The sequence below is a fragment of the Bombina bombina genome, chromosome 10 (assembly GCF_027579735.1).
Source record: "Bombina bombina isolate aBomBom1 chromosome 10, aBomBom1.pri, whole genome shotgun sequence".
Taxonomy (NCBI): Eukaryota; Metazoa; Chordata; class Amphibia; order Anura; family Bombinatoridae; genus Bombina; species Bombina bombina.
Genome location: NC_069508.1, coordinates 218,035,260 through 218,059,452, shown reverse-complemented (window position 1 = coordinate 218,059,452; position 24,193 = coordinate 218,035,260). Strand labels below are relative to the sequence as shown.

General features: G+C 42.3%; 1 protein-coding gene across 1 annotated transcript in view; it reads right to left on the bottom strand.

Annotated features, from left to right (window-relative positions):
- SGIP1 (SH3GL interacting endocytic adaptor 1) overlaps nt 1-24,193 on the bottom strand; it is a 1,342,240-nt gene that overhangs the window by 60,083 nt on the left and 1,257,964 nt on the right. Inside the window, exon 23 of the mRNA XM_053693689.1 lies at nt 19,128-19,292. Within this exon, the coding sequence (XP_053549664.1) occupies nt 19,128-19,292 (165 nt within the window). The remainder of the gene's footprint in view (nt 1-19,127; nt 19,293-24,193) is intronic.

Sequence of the window (24,193 nt, the reverse complement as noted above, 5' to 3'; positions counted from 1 at the left end):
AGGGGGTGTTAGGTTTAGGGTTAGACTTAGGTTTAGGGGTTAATAACTTTAATATAGTGGCGGCGACGTGGGGGCGGCAGATTAGGGTTAATAAATGTAGGTAAGTGGCGGCGATGTTAGGGCCAGCAGATTAGGGGTTAATAATATTTAACTAATGTTTGTGAGGCAGGAGTGTGGCGGTTTAGGGGTTAATATGTTTATTATAGTGGCGGCGACGTTGGGGGCGGCAGATTATTGGTTAAAAAGTTTAGGTAGGTTGCGGCAACATTGGGATGGCAGATTAGGGGTTAATAAATATAATGTAGGTGTCGGCGATGATGGGGGCAGCAGATTAGGGGTTCATAAGTATAATGTAGGTGGTGGCAGTGTCGGGGGCGTATGTTGTGTTTAGTGCAACTATTTATTTAGCCCTAACCCTTTACGCGGGGACTTCAGTTGTGCTAACACAATGGTCACATTTACCTTCAACTTGTGATACGCATGCAAGTTAGCATTGGCCCAATATTTTAATATCGCCAGTGCCAACATTAGCACACCACTTGCAATCGGCAGATTAGGGGTTAATAAGTGTAAGATTAGGGGTGTTTAGACTTGGGGTTCATGTTAGGGTGTTAGGTGTAGACATAAAATGTATTTCCCCATAGGAATCAATGGGGCTGCGTTAAGGAGCTTTACGCTGCTTTTTTGAGGTGTTAGACTTTTTTTCAGCTGGCTCTCCCCGTTGATTCCTATGGGGAAATCGTGCACGAGCACGTACACCAGCTCACCGCTAACGTAAGCAGCTCTGGTATTGGAGTGCGGTAATGAGCAAAATTTTGCTCTACGCTCACTTCTTGTCGCTCGTAATACCAGCGCTGTCTGTAAGTGAGCGGTGAGCATAAACTGCTCGTTAGCACCGCACAGCCTCTAACGCAAAACTCGTAATCTAGGTGTAAGATTACAAAATATAACAAACAAAATATTCAAAAATAAAAACAATTACACCTAATCTATTAGCCCTATAAAAATAAAAAAGCCCCCCCAAAATAAAAACACCCCCTAGCCTATAATAAACTACCAATAGCCCTAAAAAAGGGCCTTTTGTAGGGCATTGCCCTAAGTTAAAAAGCTCTTTTACCTGTAAAAAAAATACAAAGTCCCCCTAACAGTAAAACCCACCACCCAACCAACCCCCCCCCAAAAAACCTAAGCTACCCATTGCCCCTAAAGGGGCATTTGTATGGGCATTGCCCTTAAAAGGGCATTCAGCTCTTTTTCACTGACCTTAAAAGGGCATTCAGCTCTTTTTCACTGCCCTTAAAAGGGCATTCAGCTCTTTTACAAAAGCCCAAAGCCGTAATCTAAAAAAAAAAAACCACCCAGAATATCTACTCACGGTTCCTAAAGTCTGGACATCCATCTTCATCCAGGCGGCGACACCTTTATCCATCTCGGGGACGTCTTCTATCTTCATTCCGGCGGCGCGAAGCGGAGCTATCCTGGAAGCTGATCCCATCTTGCGTGGAGCGTCCTCTTCATACGGTCACCGCCGTACACTGAAGTTGAATGCAAGGTTGCTGTTTTAAAATGGTGTACCTTGCATTCCTATTGGCTGATTTGATTCTTCAAATTCAAATCAGCCAATAGGATAAGAGCTTCTGAAATCCTATTGGCTGTTCATCCGAGATGGATGAAGGTGTCGCCGCCTGGATGAAGATGGATGTCCGGACTTCAGGAACCGTGAGTACATATTGTGGGTTTATTGTTAAGTTTTTTTTTTTCCGTTTTTTTGGGCAAGTTTTTTTTAAGATAGTTATATTGTAATTTTAAGTTAGGGGGGTGTGCAGTTTAGGGGTTAATAGGTTTATTTAGTAGCGGCGATGTGAGGGGCCGGAGGTTTAGGGGTTAATAGGTTTATTTAGTAGCGGCAATGTGGGAGGCCGGAGGAATAGGGGTTAATAACGTTATGATAGTGTCGGCGATGTCGGGGAGCAGCAGATTAGGGGTTAATAGGTTTATTATAGTGTCGTGATGTCGGGGCGCAGCGGATTAGGGGCTAATAGGTTTATTATAGTGTAGGTGATATCGGGGAGTGGCGGAATAGGGCTTAATAACTTTTATTAGTGTCAGCGATGTTGGGGGCGGCAGATTAGGGGTGTTTAGACTTGGGCTTTATATTAGGCTGTTAGGTTTAACGTAACTTTTTTTCCCCATAGGCATCAAAGGGGTTTCGTTACAGAGATTTTTTTTTTCAATAATATTTTTTATTGAGGTTTTGCGTGAGATATAATATACAATGATAGCCATGCTGTAAGAATATCAATTCTATGTGCCAAAAAGGAAATTTATGCTTACCTGATAAATTGATTTCTCCTACGATACGACGAATCCACGGATTTCATCCTTACTTGTGGGATATTATCCTCCTGCTAACAGGAAGTGGCAAAGAGCACCACAGCAGAGCTGTATATATAGCTCCTACCTTCCCCTCCACCCCCAGTCATTCGACTGAAGGTTTAGGAAGAGAAAGGAAAAGCTAAAAGGTGCAGAGGTGACTGAAGTTGTAAATAATAAAAAATATAATCTGTCTAAAATTGACAGGGCGGGCCGTGGACTCGTCGTATCGTAGAAGAAATCAATTTATCAGTTAAGCATAAATTCCTTTTCTTCTACAAGATACGACGAGTCCACGGATTTCATCCTTACTTGTGGGATACAATACCAAAGCTACAGGACAAGGATGAAAGGGAGGGACAAGACAGAGACCTAAACGGAAGGCACCACTGCTTGAAGAACTTTTCTCCCAAAAACAGCCTCAGAAGAAGCAAAAGTATCAAATTTGTAAAATTTGGAAAAAGTATGAAGGGACGACCAAGTCGCAACCTTACAAATCTGTTCAACAGATGCATCGTTTTTTAAAGGCCCGTGTGGAAGCCACAGCCCTAGTAGAATGAGCCGTAATTCTTTCAGGAGGCTGCTGTCCAGCAGTCTCATATGCCAGGCGGATGATACTCCTCAGCCAAAAAGAAAGAGAGGTAGCCGTAGCTTTCTGACCCCTACGCTTTCCAGAATAAACAATGAATAATGAAGATGATTGACGGAAATCCTTAGTTGCCTGTAAGTAAAACTTTAAGGCACGGACCACGTCCAGGTTATGTAACAGACGCTCCTTCTTAGAAGAAGGATTAGGACACAAGGAAGGAACAACAATTTCCTGATTAATATTCTTATTTGAAACAACCTTAGGAAGAAAACCAGGTTTGGTATGTAAAACCACCTTATCAGAATGAAATATGAGATAAGGCGAATCACACCGTAACGCTGAAAGCTCAGAAACTCTTCGAGCAGAAGAAATAGCAACTAAAAACAGAACTTTCCAAGATAACAATTTAATATCTATGGAAAGTAAAGGTTCAAACGGAACCCCTTGAAGAACTCGAAGAACTAAATTTAAACTCCAGGGAGGAGTAATTGTACTAAATACAGGCTTAATTCTAGATAGAGCCTGACAAAAAGACTGAACATCTGGCACATCTGCCAAACGTTTGTGAAACAAAATTGGCAAAGCAGAAATTTGTCCCTTTAAAGAACTTGCTGATAAGCCTTTCTCCAATCCTTCTTGGAGAAAAGACAGAATCCTGGGAATCCTAACTTTACTCCATGAGTAACCCTTGGATTCACACCAATAAAGATATTTACGCCATATCTTATGATAGATTTTTCTCGTGATAGGCTTTCTAGCCTGTATCAAAGTATTTATGACCGAATCAGAGAATCTTCGCTTAGATAAAATCAAGCGTTCAATCTCCACGCAGTCAGCTGCAGAGAAATTAGATTTGGATGAAAGAAAGGACCTTGGATGAGAAGGTCCTGTCTCAAAGGAAGTTTCCACGGTGGCAGAGAGAACATGTCCACTAAATCCGCATACCAAGTCCTGCGTGGCCACGCAGGCGCTATCAGGATTACTGAAGCTATCTCCTGTTTGATTCGAGCAATCACGCGTGGAAGGAGAAGAAACGGTGGAAAAACATAAGCTAGGCTGAACGACCAAGGCACTGCCAAGGCATCTATCAGTTCGGCCTGGGGATCCCTTGACCTGGATCCGTAACGTGGAAGCTTGGCATTCTGACGAGATGCCATCCCCGGTCTGCCCCATTTGCGAATCAATGAAGCAAACACCTCCGGATGGAGTTCCCACTCCCCCGGATGAAAAGTCTGATGACTTAGAAAATCTGCTTCCCAATTTTCTACTCCTGGGATGTAGATTGCCGACAGATAACAAGAGTGGGTCTCCGCCCATCGGATTATCTTGGATACTTCTATCATCGCTAAGGAACTCCTTGTTCCCCCGTGATGATTGATATATGCCACAGTCGTGATGTTGTCCGACTGGAATCTGATGAATTTGGCCGAAGCCAACTGAGGCTACGCCTGAAGTGCATTGAATATTGCTCTCAGTTCCGGAATATTGATTGGAAGTAGAGACTCCACCTGAGTCCAAACACCCTGAGCCTTCAGGAAATTCCAGACTGCACCCCAGCCCAGAAGGCTGGCGTCAGTTGTCACTATCACCCACGAGGGTCTGCGGAAACAAGTCCCCTGGGACAGATGATCCAGCGACAACCACCAAAGAAGAGAGTCTCTGGTCTCTCGATCCAGATTTATCTGAGGAGATAAATCCGCAAAATCCCCATTCCACTGTCCAAGCATGCACAGCTGCAGTGGTCTGAGATGAAAGCGAGCAAACGGAATGATGTCCATTGCCGCTACCATTAATCCAATTACCTCCATACACTGAGCCACTGATGGCCGAGGAATGGACTGAAGTGCTTGGCAAGTATTTAGAATCTTTGATTTTCTGACCTCCGTTAGAAATATTTTCATGTCTACCAAGTCTATCAGAGTTCCCAAGAAGGGGACCCTTGTCTGTGGAATTAGTGAACTTTTTTCTATGTTCACCTTCCAACCGTGAGTTCTCAGGAAAGACAGGACTGTGTCCGTGTGAGATTTTGTCAGATGATAAGTTGATGCCTGGATCATAATGTCGTCCAGATAAGGCGCCACTGCTATGCCTCGCGGTCTGAGAACCACCAGAAGAGACCCTAGAACCTTTGTGAAGATTCTGGGTGCTGTGGCCAACTCGAAGGGAAGAGCCACGAACTGATAATGTTTGTCCAGGAAGGCAAACCTTAGAAACTGATGATGATCCTTGTGGATAGGAATATGAAGGTAAGCATCCTTCAAGTCCACGGTAGTCATATATTGACCCTCCTGGATCATTGGTAAGATTGTTTGTATAGTCTCCATCTTGAACGATGGGACTCTGAGAAACTTGTTTAGACACTTGAGATCTAAAATGGGTCTGAAAGTTCCCTCTTTTTCGGGAACCACAAAAAGATTTGAGTAAAACCCCTGTTCCTGTTCCGGTTTTGGAACGGGACAAATTACTCCCATGGTAGAGAGGTCTTTTACACAGCGTAAGAACGCCTCTCTTTTTATCTGGTCTACAGATAATCGTGAAAGATGAAATCTCCCTCTTGGGAGAAAATCCTTGAATTCCAGTTGATACCCGTGGGTCACGATTTCCAGCGCCCAGGGGTCCTGAACATCTCTTGCCCAAGCCTGAGCAAAGAAAGAAAGTCTGCCCCCTACTACTACTACTACTACTAAGGGGTGGAGGAATCTGCATGTATATTAAACCTGACCTTAAACCTACAATAAGGGAAGATATTTATGATACAAGTGACAATGTAGAGACCCTGTGGGTTGAAATAAAGAGTGGGGGGAAAAATCCTAAAAAAATATTACTAGGAACATGCTACAAGCCTCCCAACATTAGTGACCCGGAGGAAACTCAACTACTTATCCAAATAGGTAAGGCTGCTAATAACAGTGCTGTAATTATGGGAGATTTTAACTACCCTGATATAAACTGGGCCAATGAAACTAGTAATTCAGCTAAGGGGGATAGATTTTTAAATGTTCTCAGGGATAACTTCTTGTCACAATTAATAGAGGAGCCAACTAGGAGTAAAGCTATATTGGATTTAGTGCTATCAAACAATACAGATATAATATCAAACATAGAAGTTAAAGAACATTTGGGTAACAGTGATCATAACATGGTCACATTTGAAATCTCTTTTCATATGCAGTGTTTTAAAGGCTTAACTAAGACTTTTAATTTCAAGAAAGCAAAATTCAACGATTTAAGGAAATCATTAAATAATATAAATTGGGACAATGTATTTTCTAATAAAAATACAGAGGATAAATGGATAATATTTAAAAATTTGTTAAATAAATATACATATCAATACATACCATATGGTTATAAAAATAAAAATAAAAAAACTAAGCCGTTATGGCTAAATAAAAATGTGTTAAAAGAAATTAGGAAAAAACGTAGGGCATTTAAATTATTAAAAGAAAATAGTACAGACTCAGCATACAATATTTATAAGGAATGTAACAAAGCATGCAAAAAAGCAATCAAATTAGCCAAAATTGAAAATGAAAAATTAATTGCCAAGGATTCTAAGTCTAACCCTAAAAGGTTCTTTAAGTACATAAATAGCAAAAAGTCTAAGAAGGATAATATAGGTACATTAAAATGTGTGGAGGGTAGCATGATAAATAATGACAGGGAGAAGGCTGAGGTACTAAACCAGTTTTTTTCTTCAGTATACACAAGAGAGGAACCATTGAATGATACTTTGGAACAGAATAGAACATGCCAGTCCATACCACTAACTGGGTTTTGTTTAGAGGATATCAGGAAAAAACTAAAAAATATTAAGGTAAATAAAACTCCAGGCCCAGATGGAATACACCCAAGGGTGTTAAGGGAACTTAGCACTGTTATAGACAAACCTTTACTCTTAATTTTTCAAGACTCATTATCCTCAGGCATGGTACCCCAGGATTGGCGTAAAGCTGATGTGGTGCCACTCTTCAAAAAGGGAAGCAGGGATGATCCAGGAAGCTATAGACCAGTTAGTCTGACATCAATAGTGGGGAAGATATTTGAAGGGATTATAAGGGATTATATTGATGAGCATATTCGTGTAAACAAGATTATGAGTTCTAATCAGCATGGCTTTAGGAGAAATAGATCATGTCAAACTAATCTAATTAGATTCTACGAGGAAGTAAGTAAAAATATAGATAAAGGGGAATCAGTTGATGTGATATACTTAGATTTTGCAAAGGCATTTGATACAGTGCCACATGAGAGATTAATGCACAAAATTAAGGGACTGGGAATAGCTGAAAATGTTAGCTCATGGATAAATAACTGGGTAAAAGATAGGGAGCAACGAGTAGCAGTAAATGGATCATACTCAGATTGGACAAAGGTAATCAGTGGCGTCCCCCAGGGATCAGTACTGGGCCCTGTTCTTTTTAATATTTTTATAAATGACTTGGAGCAAGGATTAAATAGTGACATCTCTATTTTTGCAGATGATACTAAGTTAAGTAAGGTCATTAGGTCAGAGCAGGATGAACTCTCTTTGCAAAGGGATTTGCTAAAATTAGAACTATGGGCAAGTGAATGGAAAATGAGATTTAATACGGAAAAATGTAAGGTTCTACATTTTGGAAGTAAAAATAAGCAGGCTATGTATTTTTTAAATGGGAAAAGACTTAGCCAAACACAGGAGGAAAGGGATTTGGGAGTAGTAATAGATAACAAGCTAAAGATGAGTGCACAATGCAGGGCAGCGGCTTCAAAGGCTAATAAGATACTAGCATGTATTAAAAGAGGCATTGATTCAAGGGAGGAAAGCATAATTCTGTCATTATATAAAGCCCTGGTAAGACCTCACCTTGAGTTTGGAGTGCAGTTCTGGGGACCGATTGCTAAAAAAGATATTGCAGAACTAGAAAAAGTTCAGAGAAGGGCCACAAAGCTAATAAGGGGATTGGAGAAATTAACCTATGAGGAGAGGCTAGCCAAACTGGGTCTGTTCTCTTTAGAAAAAAGGCGCTTGAGAGGTGACATGATTACTTTATATAAATATATTCAAGGCCCATATACAGAGATGGCAGAAGCTCTTTTTATTCCAAGAAAATTGGTTCTGACAAGAGGTCATAATTTAAGGTTGGAGGAAAGGAGATTTAATCTCCTGCAACGGAAACGTTTTTTCACTGTAAGAGCAATAAAATTGTGTAACTCATTACCAAAGGAGGTAGTGAATGCCAATACCATAGATACATTTAAAAATAGTCTGGATAAATTTCTGTATATAAACAAAATTCATGGATATGATTGCTAGTATTAAATGGGTCACATTTTAATGGGGTTATTTAAGCTTAACTGGAGCTTTTTGTAAGTATTTTAGATTTGTATAGGTTGAACTCGATGGACTTCAGTCTTTTTTCAACCTTATCTACTATGTTACTATGTTACTAGATCCGGTCCGGTCTTTGTAGCAGCAGCAGGCTTCTTGGATTGTTTACCTTTATTCCAAGCCTGATTGGGTCTCCAGACTGACTTAGATTGAGCAAAATTCCCTTCCTGCTTTGTGGAGGAAGAGGAAGCAGAGGGTCCTCCTAAAATTTCGAAAGGAACGAAAATTATTTTGTTTACCCCTCATCTTAACAGACTTATCCTGGGGTAGGGCATGGCCTTTACCTCCAGTAATGTCAGAAATTATTTCCTTCAATTCAGGCCCGAAAAGGGTCTTACCTTTAAAGGGAATAGCTAAAAACAGAATTTATGTTTACCTGATAAATTACTTTCTCCAACGGTGTGTCCGGTCCACGGCGTCATCCTTACTTGTGGGATATTCTCTTCCCCAACAGGAAATGGCAAAGAGCCCAGCAAAGCTGGTCACATGATCCCTCCTAGGCTCCGCCTACCCCAGTCATTCGACCGACGTAAAGGAGGAATATTTGCATAGGAGAAACCATATGATACCGTGGTGACTGTAGTTAAAGAAAATAAATTATCAGACCTGATTAAAAAACCAGGGCGGGCCGTGGACCGGACACACCGTTGGAGAAAGTAATTTATCAGGTAAACATAAATTCTGTTTTCTCCAACATAGGTGTGTCCGGTCCACGGCGTCATCCTTACTTGTGGGAACCAATACCAAAGCTTTAGGACACGGATGAAGGGAGGGAGCAAATCAGGTCACCTAAATGGAAGGCACCACGGCTTGCAAAACCTTTCTCCCAAAAATAGCCTCAGAAGAAGCAAAAGTATCAAACTTGTAAAATTTGGTAAAAGTGTGCAGTGAAGACCAAGTCGCTGCCCGACATATCTGATCAACAGAAGCCTCGTTCTTGAAGGCCCATGTGGAAGCCACAGCCCTAGTGGAATGAGCTGTGATTCTTTCAGGAGGCTGCCGTCCGGCAGTCTCATAAGCCAATCTGATGATGCTTTTAATCCAAAAAGAGAGAGAGGTAGAAGTTGCTTTTTGACCTCTCCTTTTACCAGAGTAAACAACAAACAAGGAAGATGTTTGTCTAAAATCCTTTGTAGCATCTAAATAGAATTTTAGAGCGCGAACAACATCCAAATTGTGCAACAAACGTTCCTTCTTTGAAACTGGATTCGGACACAAAGAAGGCACGACTATCTCCTGGTTAATGTTTTTGTTAGAAACAACTTTCGGAAGAAAACCAGGTTTAGTACGTAAAACCACCTTATCTGCATGGAACACCAGATAAGGAGGAGAACACTGCAGAGCAGATAATTCTGAAAGAACTAAGTTGAGACTCCAAGGAGGAGTCAAAGGTTTGTAAACAGGCTTGATTCTAACCAGAGCCTGAACAAAGGCTTGAACATCTGGCACAGCTGCCAACTTTTTGTGAAGTAACACAGACAAGGCAGAAATCTGTCCCTTCAAGGAACTTGCAGATAATCCTTTCTCCAATCCTTCTTGAAGAAAGGATAGAATCTTAGAAATTTTTACCTTGTCCCAAGGGAATCCTTTAGATTCACACCAACAGATATATTTTTTCCATATTTTGTGGTAAATTTTTCTGGTTACAGGCTTTCTGGCCTGAACAAGAGTATCAATAACAGAATCTGAGAACCCTCGCTTTGATAAGATCAAGCGTTCAATCTCCAAGCAGTCAGTTGGAGTGAGACCAGATTCGGATGTTCGAACGGACCTTGAACAAGAAGGTCTCGTCTCAAAGGTAGCTTCCATGGTGGAGCCGATGACATATTCACCAGATCTGCATACCAAGTCCTGCGTGGCCACGCAGGAGCTATCAAGATCACCGATGCCCTCTCCTGATTGATCCTGGCTACCAGCCTGGGGATGAGAGGAAACGGCGGGAATACATAAGCTAGTTTGAAGGTCCAAGGTGCTACTAGTGCATCTACTAGAGTCGCCTTGGGATCCCTGGATCTGGACCCGTAGCAAGGAACCTTGAAGTTCTGACGGGAGGCCATCAGATCCATGTCTGGAATGCCCCACAGTTGAGTAATTTGGGCAAAGATTTCCGGATGGAGTTCCCACTCCCCCGGATGTAATGTCTGACGACTCAGAAAATCCGCTTCCCAATTTTCCACTCCTGGGATGTGGATTGCAGACAGGTGGCAGGAGTGAGTCTCCGCCCATTGAATGATTTTGGTCACTTCTTCCATCGCCAGGGAACTCCTTGTTCCCCCCTGATGGTTGATGTACGCAACAGTCGTCATGTTGTCTGGATGAAACCGTATGAACTTGGCCTTTGCTAGCTGAGGCCAAGCCTTGAGAGCATTGAGTATCGCTCTCAGTTCCAGAATATTTATCGGTAGAAGAGATTCTTCCCGAGACCAAAGACCCTGAGCTTTCAGGGGTCCCCAGACCGCGCCCCAGCCCATCAGACTGGCGTCGGTCGTGACAATGACCCACTCTGGCCTGCGGAAGTTCATCCCTTGTGACAGGTTGTCCAGGGACAGCCACCAACGGAGCGAATCTCTGGTCCTCTGATTTACTTGTATCGTCGGAGACAAGTCTGTATAGTCCCCATTCCACTGACTGAGCATGCACAGTTGTAATGGTCTTAGATGAATGCGCGCAAAAGGAACTATGTCCATTGCCGCTACCATCAAACCTATTACTTCCATGCACTGCGCTATGGAAGGAAGAGGAACGGAATGAAGTATTTGACAAGAGTTTAGAAGTTTTGTTTTTCTGGCCTCTGTCAGAAAAATCCTCATTTCTAAGGAGTCTATTATTGTTCCCAAGAAGGGAACCCTTGTTGACGGAGATAGAGAACTCTTTTCTACGTTCACTTTCCATCCGTGAGATCTGAGAAAGGCCAGGACTATGTCCGTGTGAGCCTTTGCTTGAGGAAGGGACGACGCTTGAATCAGAATGTCGTCCAAGTAAGGTACTACTGCAATGCCCCTTGGTCTTAGCACCGCTAGAAGGGACCCTAGTACCTTTGTGAAAATCCTTGGAGCAGTGGCTAATCCGAAAGGAAGTGCCACAAACTGGTAATGCTTGTCCAGGAATGCGAACCTTAGGAACCGATGATGTTCCTTGTGGATAGGAATATGTAGATACGCATCCTTTAAATCCACCGTGGTCATGAATTGACCTTCCTGGATGGAAGGAAGAATTGTTCGAATGGTTTCCATTTTGAACGATGGAACCTTGAGAAACTTGTTTAGGATCTTGAGATCTAAGATTGGTCTGAACGTTCCCTCTTTTTTGGGAACTACGAACAGATTGGAGTAGAACCCCATCCCTTGTTCCCCTAATGGAACAGGATGAATCACTCCCATTTTTAACAGGTCTTCTACACAATGTAAGAATGCCTGTTTTTTTATGTGGTCTGAAGACAATTGAGACCTGTGGAACCTCCCCCTTGGGGGAAGCCCTTTGAATTCCAGAAGATAACCTTGGGAGACTATTTCTAGTGCCCAAGGATCCAGAACATCTCTTGCCCAAGCCTGAGCGAAGAGAGAGAGTCTGCCCCCCACCAGATCCGGTCCCGGATCGGGGGCCAACAGTTCATGCTGTCTTGGTAGCAGTGGCAGGTTTCTTGGCCTGCTTTCCCTTGTTCCAGCCTTGCATTGGTCTCCAGGCTGGCTTGGCTTGAGAAGTATTACCCTCTTGCTTAGAGGACGTAGCACTTGGGGCTGGTCCATTTCTACGAAAGGGACGAAAATTAGGTTTATTTTTGGCCTTGAAAGACCTATCCTGAGGAAGGGCGTGGCCCTTGCCCCCAGTGATATCAGAGATAATCTCTTTCAAGTCAGGGCCAAACAGCGTTTTCCCCTTGAAAGGAATGTTAAGCAATTTGTTCTTGGAAGACGCATCCGCTGACCAAGATTTCAACCAAAGCGCTCTGCGCGCCACAATAGCAAACCCAGAATTTTTCGCCGCTAACCTAGCCAATTGCAAAGTGGCGTCTAGGGTGAAAGAATTAGCCAATTTGAGAGCACGGATTCTGTCCATAATCTCCTCATAAGGAGGAGAATCACTAGTGATCGCCTTTTCTAGCTCATCGAACCAGAAACACGCGGCTGTAGTGACAGGGACAATGCATGAAATTGGTTGTAGAAGGTAACCTTGCTGAACAAACATCTTTTTAAGCAAACCTTCTAATTTTTTATCCATAGGATCTTTGAAAGCACAACTATCTTCTATGGGTATAGTGGTGCGTTTGTTTAAAGTAGAAACCGCCCCCTCGACCTTGGGGACTGTCTGCCATAAGTCCTTTCTGGGGTCGACCATAGGAAACAATTTTTTAAATATGGGGGGAGGGACGAAAGGTATACCGGGCCTTTCCCATTCTTTATTTACAATGTCCGCCACCCGCTTGGGTAAAGGAAAAGCTTCTGGGGGCCCCGGGACCTCTAGGAACTTGTCCATTTTACATAGTTTCTCTGGGATGATCAAATTCTCACAATCATCCAGAGTGGATAACACCTCCTTAAGCAGAGCGCGGAGATGTTCCAACTTAAATTTAAATGTAATCACATCAGGTTCAGCTTGTTGAGAAATTTTCCCTGAATCTGAAATTTCTCCCTCAGACAAAACCTCCCTGGCCCCCTCAGACTGGTGTAGGGGCCCTTCAGAAACAATATCATCAGCGTCCTCATGCTCTTCAGTATTATCTAAAACAGAGCAGTCGCGCTTACGCTGATAAGTGGGCATTTTGGCTGAAATGTTTTTGATAGAATTATCCATTACAGCCGTTAATTGTTGCATAGTAAGGAGTATTGGCGCGCTAGATGTACTAGGGGCCTCCTGAGTGGGCAAGACTGGTGTAGACGAAGGAGGGGATGATGCAGTACCATGCTTACTCCCCTCACTTGAGGAATCATCTTGGGCATCATTTTCTCTAAATTTAGTGTCACATAAATCACATCTATTTAAATGAGAAGGAACCTTGGCTTCCCCACATTCAGAACACAGTCTATCTGGTAGTTCAGACATGTTAAACAGGCATAAACTTGATAACAAAGTACAAAAAACGTTTTAAAATAAAACCGTTACTGTCACTTTAAATTTTAAACTGAACACACTTTATTACTGCAATTGCGAAAAAGTATGAAGGAATTGTTCAAAATTCACCAAAATTTCACCACAGTGTCTTAAAGCCTTAAAAGTATTGCACACCAAATTTGGAAGCTTTAACCCTTAAAATAACGGAACCGGAGCCGTTTTTATCTTTAACCCCTTTACAGTCCCTGGTATCTGCTTTGCTGAGACCCAACCAAGCCCAAAGGGGAATACGATACCAAATGACGCCTTCAGAAAGTCTTTTCTATGTATCAGAGCTCCTCACACATGCGACTGCATGTCATGCTTCTCAAAAACAAGTGCGCAATACCGGCGCGAAAATGAGACTCTGCCTATGATAAGGGAAAGCCCCTAGAGAATAAGGTGTCCCAAACAGTGCCTGCCGATATTATTTTACAAAATACCCAGATTAAAATGATTCCTCAAGGCTAAATATGTTTATTATATGAATCGATTTAGCCCAGAAAATGTCTACAGTCTTAAAAAGCCCTTCAGTTAAACACTAAAAAAACTCTAAGCCATCTCCGTGGAGATGTTGCCTGTACAACGGCAAAGAGAATGACTGGGGTAGGCGGAGCCTAGGAGGGATCATGTGACCAGCTTTGCTGGGCTCTTTGCCATTTCCTGTTGGGGAAGAGAATATCCCACAAGTAAGGATGACGCCGTGGACCGGACACACCTATGTTGGAGAAAGCTTAGTTTTTGATGACACATCAGCAGACCAAGATTTGAGCCATAACGCTCTAGAATTGCAAATCCTGCATTTTTCGCCGATAATTTAGCAATTTGAAAAGCGGCATCAGTAATAAAAGAATTAGCTAGCTTGAGAGCCTTAATTCTATACAAAATGTCATCTAATGGAGTCTCAACCTTCAGAGACTCTACTGAGAATCATCCTTAGGCACACTTTCTTGACCTAAAAAATGCTTTTTACAATGTAAGGCCCTTTCAGTACAAGAGGTACACAATGTAAGAGGGGGTTCCACAATAGCTTCTAAACACATAGAACAATGAGATTCCTCAATGTCAGACATGTTGAACAGACTAGTAATAACCACAATAGTCGTTAAACACTTTATTTATTGCTTTAAACAAATTTTGAGAAACGTGTACTGCGCCTTTAAGAAATAAAAAAGCACACAATTGTTCAAAACTGCTTCAAAAACGTTAATTTGCTCTAAAAATTAACTGTAGCTCATTAATGGCTCCAAACATTATTGCAGCCAAAGAGTAAGGGGAGAAATTAACCGCTAAAAGGAACTTAAATCACAAAAATGTCAAATTTTACAAAAAATACCCCCTGCACCTCTGCTGTGGCACCTACCTGCCACTAGGGTACTTCAAAATGACTCGCCAATGATCCGGATAAGAGAACCACTGTCTAGGATCAACCAGAGTTAATGCTTGCTGCTTCTCAGCCAGAGGAAAGTGCGCATCTGAGCGCGCAAAATTAAGCCCCGCCCATCATGGCCGATGATCGAGTAGGCCTAAAACAACCGCATGGTGAAGCGGTTTTAAGCAAAAACCAAGTGGAACATTTTAACCCCAAAAAACACACCAGTATTGACAAACCGGTTATTTAGTGCAACAACAAAAACCGTTAAACAATTCCTGCCTCTCCCAGTGTCTCATATAATGCCAAAGCCCATTATAATGATTGCCCAAAATGATTGCCCAATATGTAAACAGAAAAAATTAAACATAGGTCTCCCAGTAACACCCCTTTGTTTAACAGGTCTACTGCTTACCCCTTCCCTTGCAGGGAAATAAATGCCAACCAGATCTGATATACCAAGTCTCCTCAGAAATAAAGGACTGCACATACCTCAATGCTGAAACCGTTCTCCACACTGAAGATGTCTCTTGTATTACCTTCAGAAGCTCTGTGGGAACCAACGTGGATCTTAGTTACATCTGCTAAGATCATAAACCTCAGGGAAGAAATCTTCTTTCATATCCCCCTGAGGAAAATAGTACTCACCGGTACCATTTAAAAATAAAAAACTTCTTGATTGAAGAAACTAAAACTAACACCTCACTTTACCTCTTCCTAGTATAACACAGGCAAAGAGAATGACTGGGGGAGGAGGGGAAGGGAGGAGCTATATATACAGCTCTGCTGTGGTGCTCTTTGCCACTTCCTGTTAGCAGGAGGATAATAAGGATGAAATCCGTGGACTTGTCGTATCTTGTAGAAGAAAGAACATTTTGAGTAAAAAAAAAAAAAAAGAACATAGAAAAACATCAAATGACATACGATAGGCTAAACAAACCTCATTTTACAATAATAATATCTTATGTTGATGACTATTCAGCTGGTCCTTTATCAAAAGATATAATAGTCATTTTGCTGATCACATATGAGCCCTGATCAAAAGAGTATTTCTCAGCGGGTAAGCACCGCTCAGGTACATGTAGTATAGATAAAGATGGCTACTGTGATAGTGATGGTATATAGTATAAATTAGCATTTAAGAAATAAATTATAAGTTGGTGACCACATTTCTGGCCACTCAAGTATAATGTTATAGTAAAATGCTATACTGTATAATATTTAGCACCGCTTAAGTATAGGGGGGGGTCGGAGGTATTTACTGCCGCTTCCAAGTAGTTACCGAAGATAGTGATAGGGCTATCAGATTACAATATGGGAAGAGATGGCTGCAAAAATTATATCCGTATAAGCCATAGTAAGGACATTTACTGAGGTTCAGTGGGAGCCATAGGAGCCAGGCAATGGGGCCTATTTATCAAGCTCTGAACAGAGCTTGAATGCCCGTGTTTCTGGCGAGTCTTCAGTCTCGCCAGAAACACAAGTTATGGAGCAGCGGTCTAAAGACCGCTACTCCATAACCCTGTCCGCCTGCTCTGATGAAAATCTGATGAAATCAACCCTATCGCCGGAAATCAACCCGATCGAGGGGGCGACGTTGCACCAGCAGCTCACAAGAGCTGCTGGTGCAATGCTGAATACGGAGAGCGTATTGCTCTCCGCATTCAGCGAAGTCTGTCGGACCTGATCCGCAGAGTCGGATCAGGTCCAACAGACATATGATAAATAGGCCCCATTCTGTGCAGTCAAATATAAGATATTAAGATTTTAAATCTGGGGTAAGAATTCAACTTACTAGGGACACCGGCAAGTCTTTATGGCTATGGGGCCAATAAGTAGTATTTGGGTCATGAGGGGGGTCACACATGACTACTTTCAATTAGAGGCTAGAACATGAGATCTATGTATCTCTGAGTGATTCAACTGGGGTCATCCCGTAAGACGAAAATAAAGCGTGCCTAGAGTAAAAACCTATATAGTTAATTAAAGTAGAGCGCCTGTAGTGGTTTCTTGGTAGGCCTGATATCAAATAGAAAGCCTTAACATGTAGGATTTCATTGTAAAATTTCACATAATTTATACTATGTCTAACATATCGTATCATGTATATAAAGGCCTTGCTATGGTATGGGTGTTATACAAGCTAGTGATAGATCCCTATCTATAATACGGATGTTCATACTAACTAATCTGCCCATTTTCAACAGGATATGCTTAGGAATGCTTTTTCATAAGGTTTTCACATTTCAGCTATAAACAGTACAATAATAACAAACTTGGGAGAGAGGCGTAGTTGTATACAGATAGTAAGAGCTGTTAAACTAATCTGGTACTATAGTTGTATACAGATAGTAAGAGCTGTTAAACTAATCTGGTACTATAGTTGTATACAGATAGTAAGAGCTGTTAAACTAATCTGGTACTATAGTTGTATACAGATAGTAAGAGCTGTTAAACTAATCTGATACTATAGTTGTATACAGATAGTAAGAGCTGTTAAACTAATCTGGTACTATAGTTGTATACAGATAGTAAGAGCTGTTAAACTAATCTGGTACTATAGTTTAGATATGTGGTAAAAGAGAATGCTGGCAACAGGATGTAAACTTTACATTAGGTATTTCTATATAGCCATCCTCAGAAGTCGATTCCTTACTTATGTGCGAGGCGTACGACTTAGAACTAAAAACTTAAACAAAACTTCGTTTACAGCAAATAAAGTAAATCAGATCCAGACACTAGGAATTTAGCTGTTAGGCATCCTATTAGGTGTGGAGTTTGGTAAAGGGCGTTCCCCCTTTAACCTGAATGATCTTAAAAATGCTATAGTATGGGGTTAGATATATATGATCAAAAATTAGCCTCCTCTGTTAATTCCCTCTACTCAGTATAAAAATGAATGTGCTTTAGTCTTAAAGGAGATTTCAATCAGATTGTTATATGTCTTAATTGAACCCAGCTTTATAGAGAGTAATTGAGTGTTAACTACTGGAGTGAAGCTGTACAAATTAGGGGGATAAATAACTGAAATAGATAGTAACTGTAACACTCCTGTTTAATATAGACCTCTGAATATTGCTGAAGGGTAACATATATTATGTAAATTCAGATGACTACAAAAGGTAGTAAGGAGAACCCTGGAGACATTTAGGACAAATATCAAACAATAAAAATGTCAGAGTCTTATATATCAAACAGAATAGTTATCATGGGAGACTGACATATCAATAATATAGTTGATAAACGTCTGTAAAATGAAATTTGGTAGCCTGAAGTCTTCATTATACTGGGTGTATGTCCCCGGCTCACTGCGGGATGTCATGCTGTTTCATCCGATCCCCACGGCCCAGAAAAGTCTCACCCTGAAGATGAATATTTGTTCCAAACTCCTCTGGAGCACACAAAATCTTATGTATTGAGCAGCGACTGGGGAGTTCAGAGAATTCAGCACCTGTGCTAGAACCGACTGGGCTTTGCATGATGGCAGCAAACTGATAGCTGAATCAGATGAAGTCTGGGCTGCATACACTCCTAGTTGGGCTACAACCGTGCAAAGCCACACAGATGGGGGATCCACCATGTGACTTTTTCTCTGATGGTTTATATTTCATTCCGGATGGCCGGCCACAATCTCCGGAGAGCTCACTGGTAATGAGCAGGGATGTTTTTCTGGAATGCGCGGTTATGGTAAGTAGACTGTACTACAGCTGGTCTTGCTTAGTGGGAGAGCCCGACACGGTGAAAGGCTCTGTCGTGCGAGGTGGGCTGCATCCTTGGGCCCCTCTGTGGGACTAAGCTCTTCTCGCATGGTCATATCTCGAACACAACATCAAGCTGTCAAATCCATCCTGCATAGCCTCCTCGAATCCTATCAGCAACTCCAGCACTGTAAAATAAGAGATCTCCATTTTGCTGACACACGTGGCGTTACTGACTGTAGGTAGAGCGATAGTAAGGTAGATTTTTCGTCCCCTTCAATGTTCCTAGGTATAATTTAGGATCTTGTGAGCATCTATAGCGATGGATAGCTAATATTTATCAAATAGACCCCTATATTAGGGTTTAAAGCCGGGAGCTCCCCATACACACGTCTGGCTGTGTTGGCAGTTGGCTCCGCCCCCCTCGTTACGGAGATTTTTCATTCCGCACTTCAGGTGTTAATGGCAGCGCTATGGAAAGTGAAATAATGCAACTTTTTTGGCGTTAGTTTTGCGACCTGTTTAGCGCAAAACTCGTAATCTAGGTGATTGTTTGCTGCAATTTAGAATTTACTTTTTCAAAACATGAACAAAATGAAGCAAATCAATATGTCATTGCCTTGTCCGTATCCATACCTGCTGCAAACCGCTTTTTAACGAGCGACAATCTGTAGCCTCCTCCTACAAGTTCAATGTCGCACCCAGACAGGGTTGTTCCTTCGCTGGTGAACTGTACAGCAAGGGGTGCTGGGTTATTTGGGCCCTCTGAGAGTTGGAACCTTGCAAGTAAAGAGCCCACACCTTTGTGACAAGCAGAAGACATGATTATGATGAGAAACCATTTGTATATACATCTCTATCTATTATATATATGTCTATCGCTCTATCTATCTATCTATCTGTCTATCTATCTATTATATATATGTCTATCGCTCTCTCTATCTATCTATCTATCCGTCTATCTATCTATTATATATATGTCTATCGCTCTCTCTATCTATCTATCTATCCGTCTATCTATCTATTATATATATGTCTATCGCTCTCTCTATCTATCTATCCATCCATCTATCTATCCATCTATCTATCGCTCTATCTATCATCTATGTCTGTATCTATTATATATATGTCTATCGCTCTATCTCTCTATCTATCCGTCTATCTATCTATTATATATATGTCTATCGCTCTATCTCTCTATCTATCTATCCATCTATCTATCATCTATGTCTCTATCTATCCATCTATCTATCGCTCGCTCTCTATCGCTCTATCTCTCTATCTATCTATCTCTCTATCTATCTATCCATCTCTCTCTCTATCTATTATATATATGTCTATCGCTCTATCTCTCTATCTATCATCTATGTCTCTATCTATCCATTGCTCTATCTATCCATCTATCTATCTATCCATCTCTCTCTCTCTCTATCTATCTATCCATCTATCTCTCTCTCTATCCATCTATCTATCTATTATATATATGTCTATCTATCTATTATATATATGTCTATCTATCTATTATATATATGTCTATCTATCTATCTATCTATCTATCTCTCTATCGCTCTATATCTCTATCTATTTATCTATCCATCCATCGCTCTCTCTCTCTCTCTCTATCGCTCTTTATCTCTATTTATCTATCTATCTATCTATCTATCTATCTATCTATCTATCTATCTATCCATAAACACATACTGCTGTGCAAACGTTTTAGACAGGTGTGAAAAAGTAACAATGCTTTCAAACATAGAAACATAAATGATGCTTACCTGATAATTTAATTTCCTTCTGTGGGAGGAGAGTCCACAGCTGCATTCATTACTTGTGGGAAATAAGAACCTGGTCACCAGGAGGAGGCAAAGACACCCCAGCCAAAGGCTTAAACACCTCCAGATTGTGATTGGCAATGCTGCCAGAAGAATAATATTAAATTTAGGTCCGCACCCCGGACAAACGTGCGGGAGCAGTGGACTCTCCTTCCACAGATGGAAATGAAATTATCAGGTAAGCATAATTTATGTTTTCCATCTTAATAGGAGGAGAGCTCACGGCTTAATTCATTACTTGTAGAAACCCAAGCTCTAGAGGACACTGAATGAACAAAAAAACGGGAGGGTAAAAGGAGGCGGACCCTATACTGAGGGCACCACAGCCTGCAGAACCTTTCTCCCAAACACAGCTTCCGCCGGAGCAAAAACATAAAATTTGTAAAACTTTGTAAGGAGGACCAAGAAGCTGCCCTACAAATCTGCTCTACAGAGGCCTCGTTCTTAAAGGCCCAAGAAGAGGCCACAGCTCTAGTTGAGTGAGCCGTAACCCTTTGAGGAGGCTTATGTCCCGCTGTCTCATAGGCCAAACGGATAACGCTCCTTAACCAAAAAGACAGAGAAGTGGAAGAGGCCTTCTGCCTAGGGTTGCCACCTTTTGTCCAGCCGATTCCTGGACACTTTTTAAATAGGTGTGGTTTTGGGTGGGGCTTTGCACGACCTGAATAAAAAATAATATTTAAAAATGTATGGCTTGCCATTAAAGAATTGAGTGTTATAACACTCTCACACACATTACACACACACACACACAAACACTGTCACATACACACAAACACTGTCACACACATTACACACACACACAAACACTGTCACATACACACAAACACTGTCACACACATTACACACACACACAAACACTCTCACACACACAAACACTGTCACATACACACAAACACTGTCACACACATTACACACACACACAAACACTGTCACATACACACACAAACACTGTCACACACATTACACACACACACAAACACTCTCACACACATTACACACACACACACAAACACTGTCACATACACACAAACACTGTCACACACATTACACACACACAAACACTGTCACATACACACAAACACTGTCACACACATTACACACACACACACAAACACTCTCACACACATTACACACACACACACACACACACACACAAACACTGTCACATACACACAAACACTGTCACACACATTACACACACAAACACTCTCACACACATTACACACACACACACAAACACTGTCACATACACACAAACACTGTCACACACATTACACACACACACAAACACTGTCACATACACACAAACACTGTCACACACATTACACACACACACACAAACACTCTCACACACATTACACACACACACAAACACTGTCACATACACACAAACACTGTCACACACATTACACACACACACAAACACTGTCACACACACACAAACACTGTCACAGACACACAAACACTGTCACACACACACAAACACTGTCACACACACACAAACACTGTCAAACACTTAACACACACACAAACACTGTCACACACACACATACAAACTATCACACACATTACACACACACACAAACACTATCACACACATGACACACACAAACACTGTCACACACACACAAACACTGTCACACACATTACACACACACAAACACTGTCACACACATTACACACACACACACACTGTCATAGTGGAATACCTTAGAAGCTGCAAAACAGCATTAGGAAGGCTGGGGTGGGGCCATTTATTATTCCCAGCAATAATCTAACCCAGGAACCAAAAAAATAAAAATAAATAAATGCCCAGTCCACACATTTTTCTGTCTCAGCAGAAAGTTTGATGTTAATAGCTAGTCTCACATCTGCCTCTTTTGTCCCCCTGAAAGGATGCAAGAAACTGCTTCAACAGCATTAGAAAGTCTTCACAAATTACCTACCTTAGTAACAGATGGATTTCCTGGCTGACTTGCACCTGCACCTACTGTGAGAACTAGACACGTGCAGTCTCTTGGCTGCGCGCGCACACCTATAAGAACACCCACCGCCACCTCCTCTTAGTTCAGATGGACAACACTAACAAGACTGCTTGGCTGCTGACAAACGGCACAATTCCCCTCCCACTCCTCCATGGTCCAACCCTCCCTGCTAACATTAAGTAGTTTACCCGGCCAGCAGTTAACGTTTTCAGGGTACTCTGCTGTGCTATGCAGCGGTCGCTGGGTTCAGGAGAGCTGCCGGGACATGAGCAGTTAGTTCCAGGACCCGGGGCATACCACTTCATTCTGGGGCTGCCCCGGAGATACCGGGGCGGGTGGCAACCCTACTTCTGCCCCCTACGCTTCCCTGAATACACCACAAATAAGGACAAAGTCTGTCTGAAATCTTTCATGGCCTGAAGATAAAACTTCAAGGCTCGAACCACATCCAAGTTATGCAGTAACCTTTCCTTAGACGAAGAAGGGTTAGAACACAAGGAAGGAACTAGCATCTCCTGACTGATTTTACGATCCGTTAGGAATCCAAACCCAGTGCGAAGCCCAGCCTTATCAGCGTGAAAAATCAGGTAAGGGGCTTAGATTGCAAGGCCGCTAACTCTGAGACCCTGCGAGCCGATGCAATAGCCAGAAGATATAGAACCTTCCAGGAAAGAATCTTAATGTCAAGCGCATGCATAGGCTCAAACGGAGCCCTCTGCAAAACCTTAAGAACCAAGTTTAAGCTCCAAGGAAGAGCAGAATTTCTAAAGACAGGTCTGATCTTAGACAGAGCCTGAACAAAGGACTGGATATCAGGAAGCTCCACTAGCTTCTTGTGTATCAGCACCGGCAATGCCGAAATCTGTCCCTCTAAGGAACTGGCGGCAAGACCCTTATCCAGACCATCCTGGAGAAAGGCCAGAATCCTGGCTACCCTAGCCTTGTGCCAGGGATATCCAAGTTCCTCGCACCAGGATAAGTAGGTCATCCACACCTTATGATAGATTCGACAAGTGACCGGCTTCCTTGCCTGGATGAGAGTATCAATTACTCTCTCAGAAAAACCTCTCTTAGCCAAGATTAGGCATTCAATCTCCATGCAGTCAGCCTCAGATTCGAGATTTTGTTGTAGAAAGGGACCCTGAACCAGCAGATCTCTGCTCCAGGGTAACCTCCATGGAGTAGACAATGACATCCCCACCAGATCCGCACACCACGTCCTCCGTGGCCACAATGGAGCAATCAGAATGGTCGAAGCTTGCTCCTGTTTGATGCAGGCCACCACTTAAGGAAGTGGCAACGGAGGAAAAATGTAAATTAGGATTAACTCCCAAGGCACCGCTAAGGCATCTATCAGCTCTGTCTGTGGGTCCCTGGACCGCGACCCGTATCTGGGTAGCTTGAAGTTGAGTCTGGACGCCATGAGATCTATCTCCGGCATCCCCCATCTGTTGCAGATCTCCACAAACACCTCGGGATGGAGAGACCATTCCCCCGGATGAAACGACTGTCTGCTGAGAAAGTCCGCTTCCCAGTTGTCCCCACCTGTAATGTGGATCGCTGAGAGCAAACAATTGGGAGTCTTTGCCCATTTCAGAATATGAGATACTTCCCTCATGGCTAGGGAGCTTCTCGTTCCCCCATGATGGTTTATGTAAGCCACGGGGTAATGTTGTCCGACTGGAATCTGATGTATCGGGATGACCCCAGGTGGGGCCAAGCCCTCAGAGCATTGAATATTGCTCAAAGTTCCAGAATATTTATTGGTAGAGTCAACTCCTCTCGAGTCTGGCACCCCAAACAGCTCCCCATCCTGATAGACTTGCAACCCTAACCCTAATAGTTGGGGCCGCCCCTTCATGCCGACTTTGTCTCGGCGGGC